The 19720-nt window shown below is 43.1% G+C and overlaps 1 protein-coding gene across 1 annotated transcript in view; it reads left to right on the forward strand.

The window, feature by feature from the left end:
• IQCH (IQ motif containing H) overlaps positions 1 to 16943 on the forward strand; it is a gene marked incomplete at both ends in the record, with an annotated part of 134872 nt that extends 117929 nt beyond the window's left edge. Inside the window, 5 exons of the mRNA XM_083371727.1 lie at positions 6734 to 6901; positions 13589 to 13711; positions 14158 to 14219; positions 14840 to 14948; positions 16839 to 16943. Coding sequence (XP_083227853.1) covers positions 6734 to 6901; positions 13589 to 13711; positions 14158 to 14219; positions 14840 to 14948; positions 16839 to 16943 — 567 coding nt within the window. The remainder of the gene's footprint in view (positions 1 to 6733; positions 6902 to 13588; positions 13712 to 14157; positions 14220 to 14839; positions 14949 to 16838) is intronic.
• Between the last annotated feature and the right edge of the window lie 2777 nt (positions 16944 to 19720).

Raw genomic sequence — 19720 nt, forward strand, 5'->3', positions numbered from 1 at the left:
AAGGACTGGGGTGACATGATGGCAGTCTTCCAATATTTCAAGGGCTCCTACAAAGATAAGGGGGTCAAGCTGTTCTCCAAAGCACCAGAAGGCAAGACAAGTAGCAACGGATGAAAACTCATCAAGGAGAGGCAACCTGGAACTAAGGAGAAAATTCGTGACAGAACAATCAATCAGTGGAACGACTTGCCTCCAGAAGTTGTGGGTGCTCCATCATTGGAGGTTTTTAAGAAGAGATTGGACAGCCATTTGTCTGAACTGGTATACAGTCTCCTGCTAGAGCAGGAGATTGGATAGAAGACCTCCAAGATCCCTTCTAACTCTGTAATTCCATATCTCTGTATTCTGATCTTCTCCCCATATGTTGTTTTGAATGTTCTAGAGCTCCAGGCAGCCCAGCTCCCAGTCTTTGGATCAGATTAGAAAACTATTGCAGCCAGCAAGGAGGTGGGCAGGTATCGGCAGCTCGGATTGTTTGCAATCATCTGAATGTTGCTAGATGTCAGCAAAGATGTAATTTCTCAGTGTCTCATTGCTGGCATCTAGAGATCATCTTTTTTCCCCAACTCAGATCTGCTAGCTAGCCCTAGGAACAGGCATGCCTGTAAAACAGGGCAGAAAGAGGGATTCTTGTGCTTGACTAGTTAAAATACAAGCATCAAAATAAATAAATAATATAATCCATTCTGCCTCAGGGCAAGAAACCTCTGGCAACCATTGATAGGGAAGAGGAGAGGAGAATGTTGAATTCCTATCCTGGAGGCACTGGGAGGACAGTCCTGGCAAGATTGCCCTCATTTTTATTCAGCAGAGTTTTCTTTCGTTTAAATTTTTTGTTTTGAGGGCCAGCGAAGGATGTGTGCCTCTGTAGAGCAAATTTGGGAGAGGACTGCTAGAGAAAAATACTATAAAATACAGTAGAAGTGGGAAATGTTCCCACTGAACTGTACCAACAGAAGACCAAAGCTCTTTTTTTTCCTTATGCAATGGAAAATATTTAAGTTGACAATGCTGTTGTTGTTGTTAGCTGCGAAGTCATGTCCGACCCATCGCGACCCCATGGACAATGTTCCTCCAGGCCTTCCTGTCCTCTACCATCTTCTGGAGTCCATTTAAGCTCACGCCTACTGCTTCAGTGACTCGGTCCAGCCACCTCATTCTCTGTCATCCCCTTCTTCTCTCACCCTCAACCTTTCCCAGCATTAGGCTCTTCTCCAGTGACTCCTTCTTTCTCGTTAGGTGGCCAAAGTATTTGAGTTTCAATTTCATGATCTGGCCTTCTAAAGAACAGTCAGGGTTGATCTCCTCTAGGACTGATCGGTTTGATCACCTTGCAGTCCAAGGGACTCGCAGGTGTCTTCTCCAGCACCATAGTTCAAAGGCCTCAATTCTTTGGCACTCAGCCTTTCTTATGGTCCAACTTTCAGAGCCATACATTGCAACTGGGAAGACCATAGCCTTGACTACACGCACTTTTGCTGACAGGGTGATGTCTCTGCTTTTTAGTGTGCTGTCTAGATTTGCCATGGTTTTCCTCCCCAGGAGCTAGCGTCTTTTAATTTCTTGGCTGCAGTCCCCATCTGCGGTGATCTTGGAGTGCAGGAAAATAAAATCTGTCACTACCTCCATTTCTTCCCCGTCTGCATATCTTAGGTTGTTAATATACTGCTCAAAAAAATAAAGGGAACACTTAAACAACACAATGTACTGTATTTAATAGTAGGATGTCTTATTTTCTGTTCCCTTCATTATTTTGAGCAGTATATTTCTCCCCGCAATCTTAATTCCAACTTTTGATTCATCTAGCCCTGCTTTTCTCATGATGTGCTCTGCATATAGGTTAAATAGGTAGGGTGACAGTATACAGCCTTGCTGGACTCCTTTCCCAATTTTGAACCAATCGGTGGTTCCATGTCCAGTTCTCACTGTTGCTTCTTGATCCGCATATAGGTTTCTCAAGAGACAAATAAGATGGTCTGGTACTCCCATCTCTTTAAGAACTTGCCACAGTATGCTGTGATCCACACAATCAAAGGCTTTAGCATAGTCAATGAAGCAGAAGTAGATCTTTTTCTGGAACTCCCTAGCTTTCTCCATGATCCAGCGTACGTTGGCAATTTGATCTCTAGTTCCTCTGCCTCTTCGAAATCCTGCCTGTACTTCTGGTAGTTCTCGATCCACATACTGCTGGAGTATAGCTTGTAGGATTTTAAGCATAACTTTACTAGCATGTGAAATGAGTGCAATGGTGCGATAGTTTGAACATTCTTTGGCACTGCCTTTCTTTGGAATTGGAATGTAAACTGATCTTTTCCAATCCTGTGGCCACTGTTGAGTTTTCCAAATTTGCTGGCAAATTGAGTGTAGCACTTTTACTGCATCGTCTTTTAAGATTTTGAATAGCTCAGCTGGAATACTCTCACCTCCACTAGCTTTGTTGTTGCTCAGCTTTCCTAAGGCCCACGTCACTTCACATTCTAGGATGTCTGGCTCGAGGTCAGTGACCACCTCATCGTGGTTATCAGGGATGTTAAGCTCGTTCTTGTATAGTTCTTCTGTGTAATTTTGCCACCTCTTCTTAATCTCTTCTGCCTCTGTTAGGTCCCTGCCATTTTGGTCCTTTATCATGCCCATTTTTGCATGAAACGTTCCCTTCATCTCTCCAATTTTCTTGAAAAGATCTCTGGTCCTCCCTATTCTGTTGTTTTCTTCTATTTCTTTGCACTCTTCATTTAAGAAGGCATTCTTATCTCTTCTAGCTATTCTCTGGAATTCTGCATTCAATTGGGCGTATCTTTCTTTTTCTCCCTTGCCTTTTGCTTCCCTCCTTTCCTCAGCTATTTGCAAAGCTTCCTCAGACAGCCATTTTGCTTTCTTGCATTTCTTTTTCTTTGGGATGGTTTTAGTTGCTACCTCTTGTACAATGTTGCAAACCTCCATTCATAGTTCTTCAGGCACTCTGTCTATCAGATCTAATTCCTTAAATCTATTTGTCACGTCTACTGTATATTCAACAGGGATATGATTTAATTCATACCTGAGTGGCCTAGTGCTTTTCCCTACTTTCTTCAGTTTAAGCCTAAATTTTGCTACGAGAAGCTCGTGGTCTGAGCCACAGTCAGCTCCTGGTCTTGTTTTTACTGACTGTACAGAGCTTCTCCATCTTTGGCTGCAGAACACACAGTCAATCTGATTTCTGTGTTGACCGTCTGGTGATGTCCATGTGTAGAGCCGTCTCTTTGGTTGTTGGAAAAGCGTGTTTGCTATGACCAACTTATTCTCTTGCCAAAATTCTGTCAGCCTGTGTCCTGCTTCATTTTGTACTCCCAAGGCCAAACTTGCCTGTTATTCTGGTTATCTTTTGGCTTCCTACTTTAGCATTCCAATCCCCCATGATGATAAGGACATCATTTTTTGGTGTTAGTCCTACTCTTGTCCTACTCTTTTATTGACTATGAAGGCTACTCCATTTGTTCTGAGGGATTCTTGCCCGCAGTAGTATACCTGATGGTCATCTGAATTAAATTCACCCATTCCTGTCCATTTTAGTTCGCTGATTCCTAAGATGTCGATGTTCAGTCTTGTCATCTCTTTCTTCCAGGTTCCTATGGAGAAAAAAATCTTTACAGCATCGGACTTTCCTTTCACCACCAGATACATCCATAGCTGAGCGTCCTTTCGGCTTTGGCCCAGTCGCTTCATTCTTTCTGGCGCTACTAGTACTAGCCCTCTGCTCTTCCCCAGTAGCATATTGGACGCCTTCCAGCGTCATATCGTTTTGCCTTTTGGTACTGTCCATAGGGTTTTCATGGCAAAGATACTGGAGTGGGTTGCCATTTCCTTCTCCAGTGGATCACGTTTTGTCAGAACTCTCTGCTATGACCTGTCCGTCTTGGGTGGCCCTGCACGGCATAGCTCATAGCTTCATTGTTACGCAAGACCCTTCGCCACGACAAGGCAGTAATCCATGAAGGGGACAAATAGGATATTTAACAGTAAAACTGATACTTGATGGTTCATTATTAACTGTTTCTGACATGATTTATTTGCTGTTATAAAAAGGGGCATTATTTTGTAATATGATTCAGAAATTAGCTCCAGTTTAGCAAGAGGCCTTGACTGTCTGACCCCTTAATAGCCTTATAATGATGCCATTTACCATTCAGTGGCTTCTCCAAGTCCTTCTGTGGGAGAGTTGCTTCTAAAGGGCCAATAGTTACAGGAGACACTCCGGGGAGTGACCAACCTGTGCCCAGGTGCATGGCCAAAACTCAGTTCTCCAGAAGGGAGAAGGCTGGTGTCCCATAGCTATTCAAAGGTGCTTTTTTTCTTCAAAAAGCAAAACTGGACTGTTTTTTCCCTGAGGAAGAAGAAAATATTTCACTTTTCATCCAAGAAGCTCCATCAGTTCTGATGGTGGTTTTGGGGGGGGGGAATGGAACTGATGAGCTGAGTTTTTTTTAATGGGTTGACCAATCCTCCTCCTCCTCCTCCTCCATTTCCTCCCTCCCCCTCCAGCTTCCCTATTGAATTTCATCTCAATTTCCAAATGCTGGCAACTTTGACTGCCTTGCCTTGAAGCACGTTTTACTCTTCTCTTTCGCTGTTCAGGGGTATCCCAAGCCATGGCCACCTGCTTGTTAGCTTGGGTGTCATGAAAACACAGGCAGGCTGCTTAATTTCATGTAAGTGTCATGTAAGTGTCAGTGTCATGTAAGCCCAGAAAACAGAGTTACTTATATAAACCATGAGTAAATTGCCATGGATATAGGAGCCATGCCAACACTACCACTGCATTTGTACAATTTTCTTACATGGTCTGCAATATTCAGGCATGTTCTAAATCCCAGGCACTGTTTAAGAACATTTCAGTTGCCATTTCTGTGGAGCACTTTTGTTTAGAAACCTAGGAGCTGGTCCATCTTTTCATGATCAAAACATATACATTTCCAGGCTGTGGAGAGATCTTTGGAAAGGATGGGCAGATGTTCCCTTAAAACAGTGTCTCTCAACTTTGGCAGCTTGAAGATGTGTGGACTTCAATTCCCAGAATTCCCCAATCAGCAAGGCTGATGAACAGGTTCCCCGCAGAGGCAGCCCAGGTGTACAACCTCATATTTCTTCCATACAAAAAGTTAACTTTCCAAGCTTTCTCTTCTTCCTCTTCTTTTTAGCAAGCCTACTAGAATAGGGCAGCAGAGTCATTTTGTTTCAATTGAGACGTGATTTATTGCAGAGCACCGAGTGGTTCCCCTGAAGATCCTGGTCTATTTTATGCCCGCTTCTAATCCTATTGAATGGTAGAATTGATATATGGCTTGTTTCCTAAGCTCTCTGTGATGAGCTAGCTTTCAAATATGTGACTATAAATATGTTTTCGATATAACAACTGAAAGTGAAGATGACTTGCTGCAGACCCTTGATGTACAGCTTGTCATGGTTACATTAAAAAATATGAAGGTGGCCATGGATGCAGTCATAAATAGGAACCTTCTCGAGCATTTGCACTGTTGTTGGTTTACAACACTAGTGCTTACCTCTTTGAGCACACTGATAATGTTCTATCAAGTTTAACTTCAGATATTCACCCCCAAATTAGCTTAAACTTGCAGATGTCAGCCATAGAATCATAGAATTCTTTATTGGTCAAGTGTGATTGAACACACAAGAAATTTGTCTCTGGTGCATAAGCTCACCCTGTACGTATAAACAAGAAATAATAGGTCATGGATCATATCTAGATATCTAGACGTTGCTTGTTACTGTCCATAGATGCCTTGTGAGAATGGATGAACATAGCTTCTGCAGGTCCAGCAAGCTCTTTCATGAGCTCTTTCATGTGTTTGAACTAGTAGTGAATATCTGTAGCTCGGGTATAGGATGAGGGTTCTCCAACACCAGCCCACAAGCTCGGAGAATGAACCTTCACCCTAATATTGCTTGTGTTTCTAGGACATGAATCTCACAGCTGCTGAGCTTCGGTAGTGCTACGCATTACTACTAGGTTAGCATCATCCAAACTGCAACCCTCCGAAGCACTGATGTACCTTTTCTGTACCCCCCTCAACAAGTCATATTTTAATTATGGGCAATGCACATCTGATGACATTCACCTCTGAAAGTGCCTGCAGAGGACAATGCAGGTAGTCTTTAATTTACAGCTATTCATTTTATGACCATTGGAAGTTACAATGACACTGAAAAAAGTGACTTATGACCATTTTTCATATGACCATGGCAGCATCCCCACAGTCATGAGATCAAAATTTGGACGCTTGGCAACTGGTTACTAATTTAACAAGTGCAGGGATTCACTTCAGTACTGTGGCAAGAAAGATCATAAAAGGGCACAACTCAGTTAACATCTGCCTCACTTAGCAACATAAACTTTGGGCTCACTTGTGGTCATAAGTCGAGAACTACCTGTAATGGTGGTACCCTGCTGTGACCTCCATTTTGTTGCTTTCATTGAGTTCTTTTTTGACCTTTCAGGTATTAAAAAGAACACAACTCCATTCACCCAAGAGGAGGCATTTCTGTACTTGAGATTGTAGGCAGATACGAAACATAAGACAGGTTCACAAATGTCTGGGCCCTTTCAGACAGTACGTTCACTGCTGGTACCTCTTGTGCTCTCCAGATGTAAAGTAAGGCTATCTTACCTTCATGCCAAGAGGTTTATTTCTAAGCCTAAAAGAGAAGCTGTCCCTGACGGATCTATTTCTCTCCCAAGGTTTGGGCGATAGACTTGGATCTGCACTATAGTGATCACTTGGCTATGACCCAGATCGCGCTCTACGTAACCCAGGGGACCTTCAACTGCGCTTCCAGCCGCTTCCAGGTGCAGCTCCCTGCAAAGAAACCACTTGCCCTGCCTCTGCAGAAGGAGCAGACCCAACCCGTAAGTGATGCCCTTTCCAAGGAAGAAACAGATAGGCCAGTGACTCAGCAAATAAGTACTTTGTGGCCTAAAGGGTGTTGGTTCCCCATTGTTTGATGCGCTGCTGCCCTGACCCCTCCTGCATCATCACCCCATTGCATTAGGGACAATGTAGCCAATGTGGCCCCCATCATTTCCCCAACCATTATGAACAATAAAATTTAATTTACTAATTAATTACTTATAGTTACATTTGGAAATTACCAGTTCTTTCCCTCTGCCTGATGTTTCGTGTTGGGTTTAACATAACTGGCTGAAGATAATTTCTTGATGGATCCTTTCTTCTGATTCTTAGCAGAAGGTACAGCCTTTGCTGGTTTTATGCTTAGGTAACAAACTGTCTTGGGCTGGTCCTGTAGAAGTCTTGCCATTGCTGAGTAGCTGCGTAGCTTTTTAAAGCCAAACTCATTGTCTTACAATACTGGTTTATCACATTCACAAGAAAACTCCTGGCCTTCTCCAGCATTTGTTAGTATCTATGAGTGGAATGAAAAAAAGGACTAGGGGTGATATGATAGCAGTGTTCCAATATCTCAGGGGCTGCCACAAAGAAGAGGGGGTCAGCCTGTTTTCCAAAACACCAGAAGGCAAGAGAAGAAACAATGGATGGAAATTAGTCAAGGAGAGAAGCAACTGTAGAACTAAGGAGAAAGTTTCTAAAAGTGAGGGCAGTTAACCAGTGGAACTGCTTCTCTCCAGAAGTTGCAGGTGCTCCATCACTGGAGGCTTTTAAGAAGAGACTGGACAGCCACCTGTCTGGAATGGTACAGGGTCTCCTGCTTGAGCAGGGGGCTGGACTTGACCAGGACTTTTCAACCAGTGGGACATTGGCACCTGGCAGGTGGTATGGTATGTGGCCCTGCCCAGCCCAGCCCAGGGTAGCAGGGGAGGGAACGAGCCGAAGTGGCGCAGCGCAGGACTCGCCGTGCGGGAGTCCTTGGGGGGGGGGCTGCAGGGCAGCTGGGGCGAGGCAAAGGCCCCGGGATCGGCACTTCTGGCTCACCCGGAAGAGAAAGGGGGGGCTGAGACAGAAGAGGCTACAAAAGGAGGCAGTTTGCGTGGGAGAGGGAGAGAGGAAAAAAGACTCGGAGACAGAAGAGAAAAGGCTTTTGTCAGAGAAGCGGTGAGGAGAAAGGGGGGACGCTTTCTGGGAGAAGTGTGTGTGTGAGAGAGGGGGGCTTTTGCGAGTGGAGGGTGAAAGAAAAAAGATGAGGGGCAGAAGGGAAAAAGAAAAGGCATTGACTTCCGATTTTTTCTGTTGCAGTAGAAAGAAGTATTAACATCGAACCTCAACCTTTTACGTTTCCATAATATTATAAACTAGCCATTTCTATAACAACAAATGAATCTAACAATAACATGCAAAATCCCTCCCCCCCTTTTTTTTTGTCATCAAGTTTTTGACACCTTGCTAAGCACTGGTGGTACTCGAATATTGTCATGTCCTAAAAGTGATACAACTTCTGAAAAGGTTGAAAAGCCCTGGACTAGACCCCCAAGGTCCCTTCCAACTCTGTTATTCTATGTTGTTCTGAATATTTGGTTCTCTGTTTATCAGCATTTTCTTTAAACTCGGGTCTTCTTTTAGCATCTCCTTCACGAGCGAAGGTCAGACCAACTGCAAGGGCTCTTAGTTTTTTCTTCCAGAAGTCAGGAAAGGCATTCTGAAGTTGAATATCACTTCCCATAGACTTGACTTTCATTATCCTTCAGAATAATTAAGTGGCAGATCTCTGAAATACAGCTACTGTTCTTTGCAAACATTGTAACTAACTTCCCCCAAGCTCCATTTTTTGGAGTACAGCTCTCAAAATTCCCAGATGGAAACCCATCTTCCTGGGAATTCTGGGATTTGTAGTCAGCATATTTGTAGGTTACCAGATACAGTGGATGTAGAAACTTTACACAATATGCCAGGTTTTTGAAATGTAAAAAACTCAGACCAAAATAAATCACTTTGATATTTTTCCCACTTTTAATATAACATACAAGCTGTACAATTCAATTAATAAACAAACTGAAATCTTTTAGGGGGAAAATAAAAATAAAAAATTAAAATAATATGGCTGCATAAGTCTTCACACTCTCTTATAATTAGGAACGTGGCTGTGTTCGGAATGAACCATTCACATTCAAACTGACGTTAAATAGCAGTCAGTACACACCTTTCAACAGGATGACAATGCAAACTGTACCTCCAAATCCACAAAAGAATGTCTTCACCAGAAGAAGATCAAAGTTTTGGAATGGCCCAGCCAGAGTCCAGACCTGAATCTACTGCGCAGGAGAGGCAATCCGACAGATTTGGAGCACTGGTGCCAGGAAGAGTGGGCAAAGATTCCCAAAGCAAGTTGTGTTGTGCTGATAGGCTCCTACCCCAAGACTGGATGGTGTCAAAAAATCAAAAGTTCCTTCAATGAAGTATTAGTATAAGAGTGAGTTGTAGGAGGTGACCAGCCTGAGCCCCAGAGAGGGGTCAAAGGCATCATCAGTCATGAGTCCCTTTACACCCACAAGAGAATTCCTTTCTATTCTTAACTGGGCAGAGTCTAACGAGCAGGACACGAGCAGTCTTGTCGACGTCATCTGGGAGGAGTTTGATCCTGTGACTCCAAAGGAAGTGGACAGGATTAGGAGGAGGTTGAGCTCCTCCACATGCTTATTGGACCCGTGCCCTTCATGGCTGGCTTATGCAGCTCGGGAGAGGACACGAGGCTGGTTCCAGGCGGTCATATCTGCTTCTCTGAGTGAGGGTCGCTTCCCCGCCTCCTTGAAGGAGGCGGTGGTGAGACCTCTCCTCAAGAAGCCCACCTTGGACCCAGCTACATTGAATAACTTTCGTCCGGTCTCCAACCTTCGCTTTCTTGCGAAAGTTGTTGAGAGTGTGGTGGCGCATCAGCTTCCTCAGATCCTGGATGAAGCGGATTATCTAGACCCGTGCCAATCGGGTTTCAGGCCGGGCTACAGCACGGAGACGGCATTGGTCGCTCTGATGAATGATCTCTGGAGGGCCCGGGACAGGGGACATTCCTCTGTCCTAGTCTTATTAGACCTCTCAGCGGCTTTCGATACCATCGACCATGGTATCTTACTGCGGCACCTCAGGGGACTGGGAGTGGGAGGCACGGTTCTTCGGTGGTTCTCCTCCTTTCTCCTGGGACGCTCGCAGTCGGTGTTGGCAGGGGGACAGAGGTCGACTCCAAGGCCTCTCGTTTGTGGAGTTCCTCAGGGGTCGGTCCTCTCGCCTCTCCTGTTCAACATCTACATGAAACCGCTGGGTGAGATCATTCGTGGTTTTGGAGTAGGATACCATCAGTATGCTGATGACACCCAGCTTTTCATCTCGACTCCAAACCACATCAGTGATGCCCTCGACGTGATGTCCCGTTGCCTGGAAGCGGTCCGGGAATGGATGGGGAGGAACAGGCTTCAACTCAACCCGAACAAGACTGAATGGCTGTACATACCGGCATGCCAGGATACTCAGAGTATTCCATCCCTTAATATTGGGGGCGAGTTATTGCCCCCCGTTGATAGGGCTCGCAACCTGGGTGTCCTCCTAGATTCACAGCTCTCCTTAGAAGATCACATAGGAGCTGTGACCAGGGGGGCCTTCACTCGGGTTCGCCTGGTGCGCCAACTACGACCCTATCTGGACCTGGATGCCTTGCGTACAGTCACCCATGCACTTGTGACCTCTCGCCTTGACTACTGCAACGCTCTTTACATGGGGCTGCCCTTGAAAGTCACTCGGAAGCTTCAGCTGGTACAGAGTGCAGCTGCACGAACACTTTTGGGGGCTTCCCGATACTCCCATATTACACCTCCCCCTCCGTGAGCTGCACTGGCTTCCAGTTGCCTTCCGAGTGAAATTCAAGGTGCTAGTGATGACATACAAAGCCCTACATGGCATGGGTCCGGATTACCTACGGGAGCACCTACTGCCAGCGTCAACACCCCTCCGTCCTGTGCGCTCCCACAGAGAGGGCCTCCTCAGGGTGCCACCGGTCAGAGAATGCCGGCTGGTGGCCCCCAGGGGGAGAGCATTCTCAGTGGGTGCGCCAACCCTTTGGAACTGCTTGCCTGCCGAAATCCGGATGGCCCCCGACCTTCGCACCTTCCGACGTGACTTAAAAACCTACCTATTCCAGCAAGCCGGCCTGGCCTGATAGATTTTGGGGTTTCATTTATTTTACTATTGTTTTTACTGTATACTTACCTTGCTCTGTACACCGCCCCGAGTCCTTCGGGAGAAGGGCAGTATATAAAAACAAACAAATAAATAAATAAATAAACTCCCATGAATTTCCCTTGACTGTTAGTAGTTCAGATTCTTGTAGAGAGCTTAAGCTTGCAATAAATCTTTATATTTATTTGAACTGCTTGGATCTCCTGATTTCCCAGGCATTTGATATGTTCATCTTCATGCAACAATGTTATTGTAAGTTTTTTATTGTTATTTTCCCCTCCTAAAACATTTCAGTTTGTTTTTCAATTGAGTTGTACTGCTTATATGTTATATTAAAGGTGGAGGTGGTGGGGAAATCTTGGCCTGATTTTTTTACATCTCAAAAACCTGGCATTTTAGCACTGGTGTGGGGTGCCCCTGTATGGGAAAGTTGCCTTATAGCCAGATTTTGTGCATTCTCCAAAGCGTCCAAGCTCCGAAATGTCAAGTTTGATGATCTTCTCAAGCTACTACGTGGGGTGAGAGGAGTTCTGATTCGGGTCTAGGTCCAGGTCTTAGAAATGGAAAGTAACCAAGCAGCAATTCTTTAAATTAAAATAATTGCAGGTTATTGTGCATATTTGCCACTTTGGACCTTCCAGTTGCCCTCAGCTGCCCTCAGCACATGACTGCTTCCTCTTCTTCCTCTTCCCCGTTCAGCCAAGCATTTGGGGTAAAACTGGGGACCAGCAGATCACATCTTTTAAAAAACCAAAAGAAACAAACAGAGACAAATTGTTTTACAGTGCATGATCTATAATGAATGATTAAGTAAAAACACTTTATGTGAAATTATGATGTTAATAATGCTTCTGTCCCTGCGAATTTATTATGTGTTCACCGGGCTGCTCGCTTTGATTTTGATAAAATGGAGCAGTGACCGAGTACGAGTGATGGTTTTTATTTTTAGAAATCTCCTTTGCCAGAGCAAATTTCCTAGATACCGCCGCTACTGTAATTATGTAGAAAACCAATCACTCATTATACTTAGGATACATTATCTTTGAGACAGATGAGGCTAAATAAGCAAGACATTAATAATTCATCCGGCAGTTCATTATGCATGTGTTTGTCTGCTTTGTAGCTGAAATAAGCGCCTCGTCAGACTGATGCCTCCGCTTAAACAATAGTTCAGTGTTATCACTGCTACGTTCAGGTTTACGCTTGTTAAACTGCGATTTGGATTATTTTATCAAGCATTCATTTATTCTATTTGCCGCTGTCTTTTGCCAGGAACAAATTTCTCAAAACTTTGGGTGCCTGTTTTGGAAGCCTCTCTTTCAGCCAGCTGGTCCCAGAGAGAAGGGGGCCCTCGGAGAGGCAGCCTGTCTGCTTGTCTCGTAAGAGTGCACGTGTGAGCATGATGTGCAAGAAAGAGAAGCCGTCACCCCTCTGGCTAGCAGTTTCATGCCTCAAATAACACTTGAGAATGAGAAATTTGGGAGGAGGGGAAATAAGCAATGTCAACAAAAGCTGCTCGAGACACATTTGTTCTAAGGAGCCTCCCAAACTGCCTTTCGACATAGGGCACATTTTAAGGTTTTAAGGTTTTTTTAAATTTATATACCGCCCTTCTCCCTGGGGACTCAGGGCAGTTCACAGGACCCTGCGTGTGCCCATTGAAATTCAGGTCAATTCAGCCAATGGCCCCCCAGTGCCTTTCTCATGGCACTTGGGGTACCCTCTGGATCAGCGGTAAAACTCTCAAGGTTGGCACGAGAAATTCCTGCCATTTTCTGATTGGAATAAAAATTGTGCTGCAGGCCAAAATAGGCTTGCCACGGTGGGTTGTTTATGAATTTATTTTAAAAACCTCCCATCCTTGGGAGAGAAAAATAACAAAATCTGGCCATGTTTGTCATTGTCCCACTCAGGGTTACTGTTAAGGCCTGAAAAATACCCATCTCTGCCCAAGGACATTTTTTAAGAAAAGAGGAGGAGGAAAATGAAGCAGTGCTCATGGTGAGGAAGCACATGTATGACTGAGACCTTAAGACCAATTTTAACATTTTGGTGTGTATATGAGACACAAGAAAAATGATGGGAACTACTATATTCTCAAAGAAGTTCTCAGCAGTTTCACTGCATCCGACTCACCCCAGTTAACTCACCACCGGACAACTCACTGCAATTCAACATGGGACAACCCATGAGGGGGACAAGTGAATGGCAATGGGCCTTGTCTTGCTTTAGGTTTGAGCCTCCTCAAGTTACAGCACTAATCTCCCCCTTTATCTGTGTTCAACAGAGTCATTGCAAAGGCTGAGAGTTGCTTCTCTGAAGAAGACTGAGGAAATAGGCCGGGGCCTTAAGATTAAGCTACTCTGGTATAAATCTGCACTGCCTCGAAGCTGGAATCCATCTGGGATTCATCAGCATTAACTCTTTTCCTTTTTTTTCCCTTTTCCTTTTTTCCCCAGACATCCCTGGTCAGCCGCCACGTTCTGGTGAGCAGCTCGATTAAGAATGGCAACCTTTCCTTCATTTACTACAATGTTTTCCTCCAGATGTGCAAGGCTCACGGGATTGGCTATGATGTGCGGGTAAGAAGGACGCCGGCTTTAATCTCAGTGAAATAACAGTAGGAAAATAGGATGGGGAAAAAATAGAGGGCAAACCTATAAAATGAGTGAACCACACATTAACTGTTTTCTGAAAAGAATCTCCATATTTTTGGCCCCTATGATCCATTTCGATGAAAGTTATGATTGTGTGCTTTTATTAATAGAGTTCAGATAGGCCTCGGAGGGGGAGAGGAGGAAGGAATTAGAAATATTTTTTGTTTCCAGCCGCTTCTCTTGCTGAATACTTGACCACCACCTTTTTATATCAGCTTGGAAGTGAACACCTTAATTGGCTTGCTCTTAAATTCATTTCTTCTTAAATCACATCATCCCATGTAATGCGCCTTAGCATTTGATCTTGGGAAATTGTATGTTTAGAATTTCCGGACACAGTAAGAAGTTTAACATCTTATCCATCTCAACAGCTAAAAGAAGGAACCATTTTTATCTTGTTTGAAGACCAGAAAAGAAACACCTTTGGAATGATGTAAGTTTCCAAGAGAGAGAAATGAGTTGCTGGACCTTGATAGTCCTGTAGTTTAAGATTCCTTTTACCTGCTCTGTGCCAGTGTTCTGAAAGATGAAAGCCTGGAGAGAATGGTTCCTTCAAAAACCTTTATGGCTAAGGCACAGAATTGTGTCAGAAAAACCAGATTAAAAATATCCATAATTATTTTTACCTAGTAACTGTTCTTCAAGAGCAGCCACAGCCCAAGCTTCACTGAAATGGTTGAACTCCTGTTTTCATGGTGGACCTGAGCAAACCCAAGTTTCCAATAGGATGCTCTGCCATTAATAACGCTGGGGTTTTCATACCACCAGCGGTACCTATTCATGTGTTTGAGATGCTTTAGAAAAGATGGGACTCTTCAAGCATTTGCCCTCCTCCATTACTTGATTAATAAAAAATATTTATTACACAAATCCTTTTTACTGACAAGTTAAAATGGAGCCTCATCTTTTGTATCTCCCTGAAGATTGCCACCTTAGGAGATTGAAAATATTCATTAAATTCCACCGTCTGACAAGCCCAAATGAGAGGGCGATTGTTTTTAAGCCTGCAAATAGAATCATTGGCAAAGACGTTTCTTTGGATATCATTAACAGAACAATTGGGGAACATCTCCAGGGGGTCCTCATGACCTTTGCTCAGCATCTCTTCATCATCTATCAAGAATTATCAGCACCTAATATGCATGCCGAGACCAATTTTAAGGTGAGGTGTTAATTAACTAACGATCCCAGTTAAATTTCTGTTCAAGGACAGAAAACACGCCATGCTGTATTACAGTACAAGCAAGTGCTAAACTATCCTCGCTTCTGCTTGTAGCAGTACGTATTTCACAGCTTGGGGGTCAATATTGTGAGATTACCAGTGAATCTGTTAGTTAAATTTAAGAATTTTGATACGGGAGCATGGATTTGCTTGGGCTGAGAGCGAATGGTATATTTCTTTTAAAAAACACAAACAACACAATCCTCTCTGGCATGAATGGCTAGCTCCTGAGGAAATTAGATTTTCATTTTGCATACATCCGCTCTTGGATTTACTAATTGGAGAGGCAAAAAAATGCTCTTCTCCCCATAGACTTCTCCTATTGATTTGTCAAATGAAACGGTTGAGATGTTTGAAATATTAAAACACATCCATTAGGAGGAGGCAAATAAATAGGCCTGTTTATATTCCAAAAGCTACTGAAGGGTGATGGTTGTAAGCCCAGGGCTTGCACTTGTATACTTTCTGCCTAATATTATGCGTATCAAAACAAGACTCTACTGGACTTATGTGTTTACCACTTAGGGTGCCTCTGGGGGGCGCTACTGTCTCTGGCATCTCTGGAGTGCTGGTGCTTTGTGAACGGCCAGCTCAGTTGTTGCTCAGCTCCAGTCAACATAGAACATAGAATAATATGGTTGGAAGGGACCTTGGAGGTCTTCTAGTCCAACCTCCTGCTCAAGCAGAAGACCCTGTACCATATCTGACAAACGGCTGTTCAGTCTCTTCTTAAAAACCTCCAGTAATGGAGCACCCACAAGTTTTGGAGGGAAGCCGTTCCATTGGTTAATTGTCCTCACTGTCAGGATATTTCTCCTTAATTCTAGCTTGAATCTCTCTTTAATAATCTTTCACCAGTTACTTCTTGTCTAGCTTTCAGGTGCTTTGGAGAATCAATCGATCACCTCTTCTCCATGACAGCTCCTGAAATATTGAAAGACTATCATATCACCCTTAGTCCTTCTCTTTGTTAGACTAGAGTCCAGCTCCCGCAACCATCCATTGTATTTCCAACCTGTACTGCCCACGGTCAGCGTTAAGAATTGTATCTTGTGTGCTACTGCACAGTGATGGCTTGGTTCCTATTCGAAATGTGCAAAAGCTGCCAGTGAAATACACCCAGTGGCAGTAGCAATTCTGAGTGATGAACTGAAAAGCAGTAGTCCATCTCAACCCCAGGAAAGGTACCATGAAGGCACCCACACAAAGGTGTCCACAAGGGATGCCAAAAAGTAAAGACAACCTCTTGATTATATGGATGTAACCTCCATAATGGCTTTGGTTGACACCCCACCCACCCCTGGGTGACATCCCTGTGTGCACACCTAACCTCATTCTTGCATCTACTTAGTTCTTTGGGCAGGCTGTAGGATTCTGAAAATTGAAGTCCAGTCTTCCCAAATGAAAACAAGTCCAAAAGTCAGAAGATGCTATTTGCCCATTCAGGCAACATATTAAATTTTTGCAAAGATTCTAGAAAATGTTGAAGTCACCATTTTGGGTTTCTAAGAACCAAGACTTCTGCCCAAACTTTGCCATTAGTTACGAGTCCTGGCTGTAAATTTCAGATGATGGTAGTTTCAGCTTTGGATTACACCATAAGCAGGGGTCTCCAAACTTGGCAACTTTAAGACTTGTGGACTTCAATTCCCAGAATTCCCTAGCCAGCTATGTGCACCCACAGAGTGAACTGTGGTGCACTTTCCTTGACTTTAGCTTACCATCTTCCATCAACACAGCCTTAGGTGAATGCCGAGAAGCCCAAAGATGAGTGGAGGCTGGATGGGGAAATCTCTGGGGCTGATCTGCAGCATTTCCACCTCTTTCTAGGGAGCCATTCAAGATATTGAGAGGATCTTAGGGGTTACAGAACAGAACAAGTTAAAATTTGAAGAGGAAAAGGAGGCCCTGAAAGCAAAAACATCCAAAAAGTAGTGAGTAAACCTTCCTTTTCTACTCATAGCGTCTTCCAATAATCCTTTTGCATTTTTCTTTCCCCAAATCACACTTCATGCACTTTGCTTGAATAGGTGACCATTTGTCCAGACCAAAAAAACATTCATCTTTCCTTAGGAAAGCTTGAGCCTAAGGCTTTAAAAATCATACTTAGTTGGGCCCCTTGGAAGAGAAAAAATGTGTAATAGGATGAAATTGGTCAGTTCCCTCACTCTATAACAACCTCTTGCCTAAGATTTAATATAGGGTGGTATAACTCTATTCCAGGCATATTAATACATAAATTAATACATAAACAAACCTCATGAATAAAGGTGACTCTACATGTGCCAGTATAATGTTGCAGGACCCAATCTGGGTCAATTCCCTGGGACCAGAGGTTTAGTCTTCCAAGTTTTAGGATTCATGCTGGAGCCCCCATCCTCAGGGAACTTCTCTCTCACCAGAATGTGCGCTTTGGGCTGTTCCGTGCGTCATATTCATGTGGTGTCTGATTGGGTGTGGCTTTACCAGCTCCAGTGAAAACCACTGGTCCCAGGGAATGACCCAGATTGTATCTTGCAAAGAAACCTCAATATGAAATTACATCTGCTCTCTTTTAGGGCATAGTTAATACTAATTATTGAAAGTTATTAATTCTTATGGAAGAAAAAATACTTGAAAAAAAATACGTGAATATTGATTTACATTTTTATGTCTTCCTAAAGGTTAAAATATATTCTTCGTGCCTTGAGATTCTCACCATGCATTTTCAAATTCCACATTGACAGTTGTACATCTGCAATTGTATTTTGGATTTTTGGAAACCACATTTAATGAAGCTAAGTAGGTCTCAGTAGTGACCCAGATTTTTAAAACTGTTAATATGAGATTAAATGTCCTCTGTGTGATTTACATGAGCATTTGTTCCTCCAATAAAATGTAATGTATTTATATTAAAAAATGATTTCCCAATCTATCTAATTTCTAAGATAACCTTGATTCATTTTTCTTTAAAAGAATATGCCTAAAATTCTACTGTTGCATGGAAAAGAAGGAGACCGTTTCTTGCATTTGATTGGATGACAATATGGTCTACTCAGAAGATCCATTGGGTTCAAGGAGTGTCAATAACCTATAAGAAGTGAAGGAAAATTATAGGAATGGTCACAAGAGGACTTTATATTCTACCACATAACATTACAAATAGTTTCATACTTCACAAATGTTTTGGGAGTTGTTCTCAAAATATGTAAGCATATTTGCTTGCTATGTTCTGTTGCATCTATAAGCATAAGCTGAACAAGATTTAAAACACATTGTTTGGAAAAACCTGTTCCTCACAGTGGCTGAATTCAGACATGCTTAACTAAGTTAATTAAATTAGTGCCTGCACAATATACTAATCTTGGGTAGTTTTGTTTAAAGTCTTGTGTGTTTATGAGGCCAAGTGCTTTGGTATTTATGATCTTAGGAACTGTGCAACTCAGGCAACAGCTTAATTTAGTAATCAAGCTAAAAGTGTTGTGTCAATACAACACAAACCATTTTTGAGATTCCCATTCTAAATACAGTTGCAAGAAAAAGTATGTAAACCCTTTGGGATTACGTGGAGTTTTGCATGAATTGGCCATAAAATGCGCTCTAAACGTCATGTAAGTCACAACAATAGAAAAACACAGTCTGCTTAAAATAATACTACACAAACATTAGCTGTTGTCATGTTTTAATTGAACATAAGATGGAAACATTCACAGTGCAGGGTGGAAAAAGTATGTGAACCTTTGGACTTAATAACTGGTTGACCCTCCTTTGGCAGCAATAACCTCAACCAAACATTTCCTGTAGTTGCAGATCAGACCTGCACAACAATCTGGAGTAATTTTGGACCACTCCTCTTCACAAAACTGTTTCAGTGTAGCAATATTCTTGGGATGTCTGGTGTGAATTGCTCTCTTAAGGTCATGCCACAGCATTTCAATCGGGTTGAGGTCAGGATTCTGACTGGGCCACTCCAGAAGGCGTATTCTGTTCTGTTGAAGCCATTGTTTTGTTGAATTACTTGTATGCTTTGGGTCATTGTCCTGTTGCATCACCCATCCTCTGCGGAGCTTCAGATGGTCGTACGTTTTCCTGCAAAATGTCCTGATAAACTCTGGAATTCATTTTCCCATCAATGACAACAATCCGTCCAGGCCCTGAGGCAGCAAAGCAGCCCCAAACCATGATGCTCCCTCTGCCATGTTTCACAGTGGGGATGAGGTTTTGATGTTGGTGTGCTGTGCCTTTTTTTCTCTACACATAGTGTTGTGTGTTTTTCCCAAACAACTCAATTTTGGTTTCATCTGTCCACAGTATATTTTTCCAGTAGTGCTGTGGAACATCCAGGTGCTCTTTTGCAAACTTCAAACGTGCTGCAATATTTTTTGTGGACAGCAATGGCTTCCTCTGTGGTGTCCTCCCATGTACTCCATTCTTGTTTAATGTTTTCCTTATTGTAGATGTGTCAACAAAAATGTTAGCATGTGCCAGAGATTTCTGTAGGTCTTTAGCTGACACTCTAGGATTCTTCTTTATCTCATTAAGCATTATGCGCTGTGCTCTTGCAGTCATTTTTACAGGACGACCACGCCTAGGGAGAGTAGCAACAGTGCTAGACTGTGTTTTTCTATTCTTGTGACTTACATGATGTTTAGAGCGCATTTTATGACCAATTCATGCAAAATTCCACGTAATCCCAAAGGGTTCACATATTTTTTCTTGCAACTGTATTTGGG

Source organism: Vipera ursinii (assembly GCF_947247035.1).
Source record: "Vipera ursinii genome assembly, chromosome: 11".
Lineage (NCBI taxonomy): Eukaryota > Metazoa > Chordata > Lepidosauria > Squamata > Viperidae > Vipera > Vipera ursinii.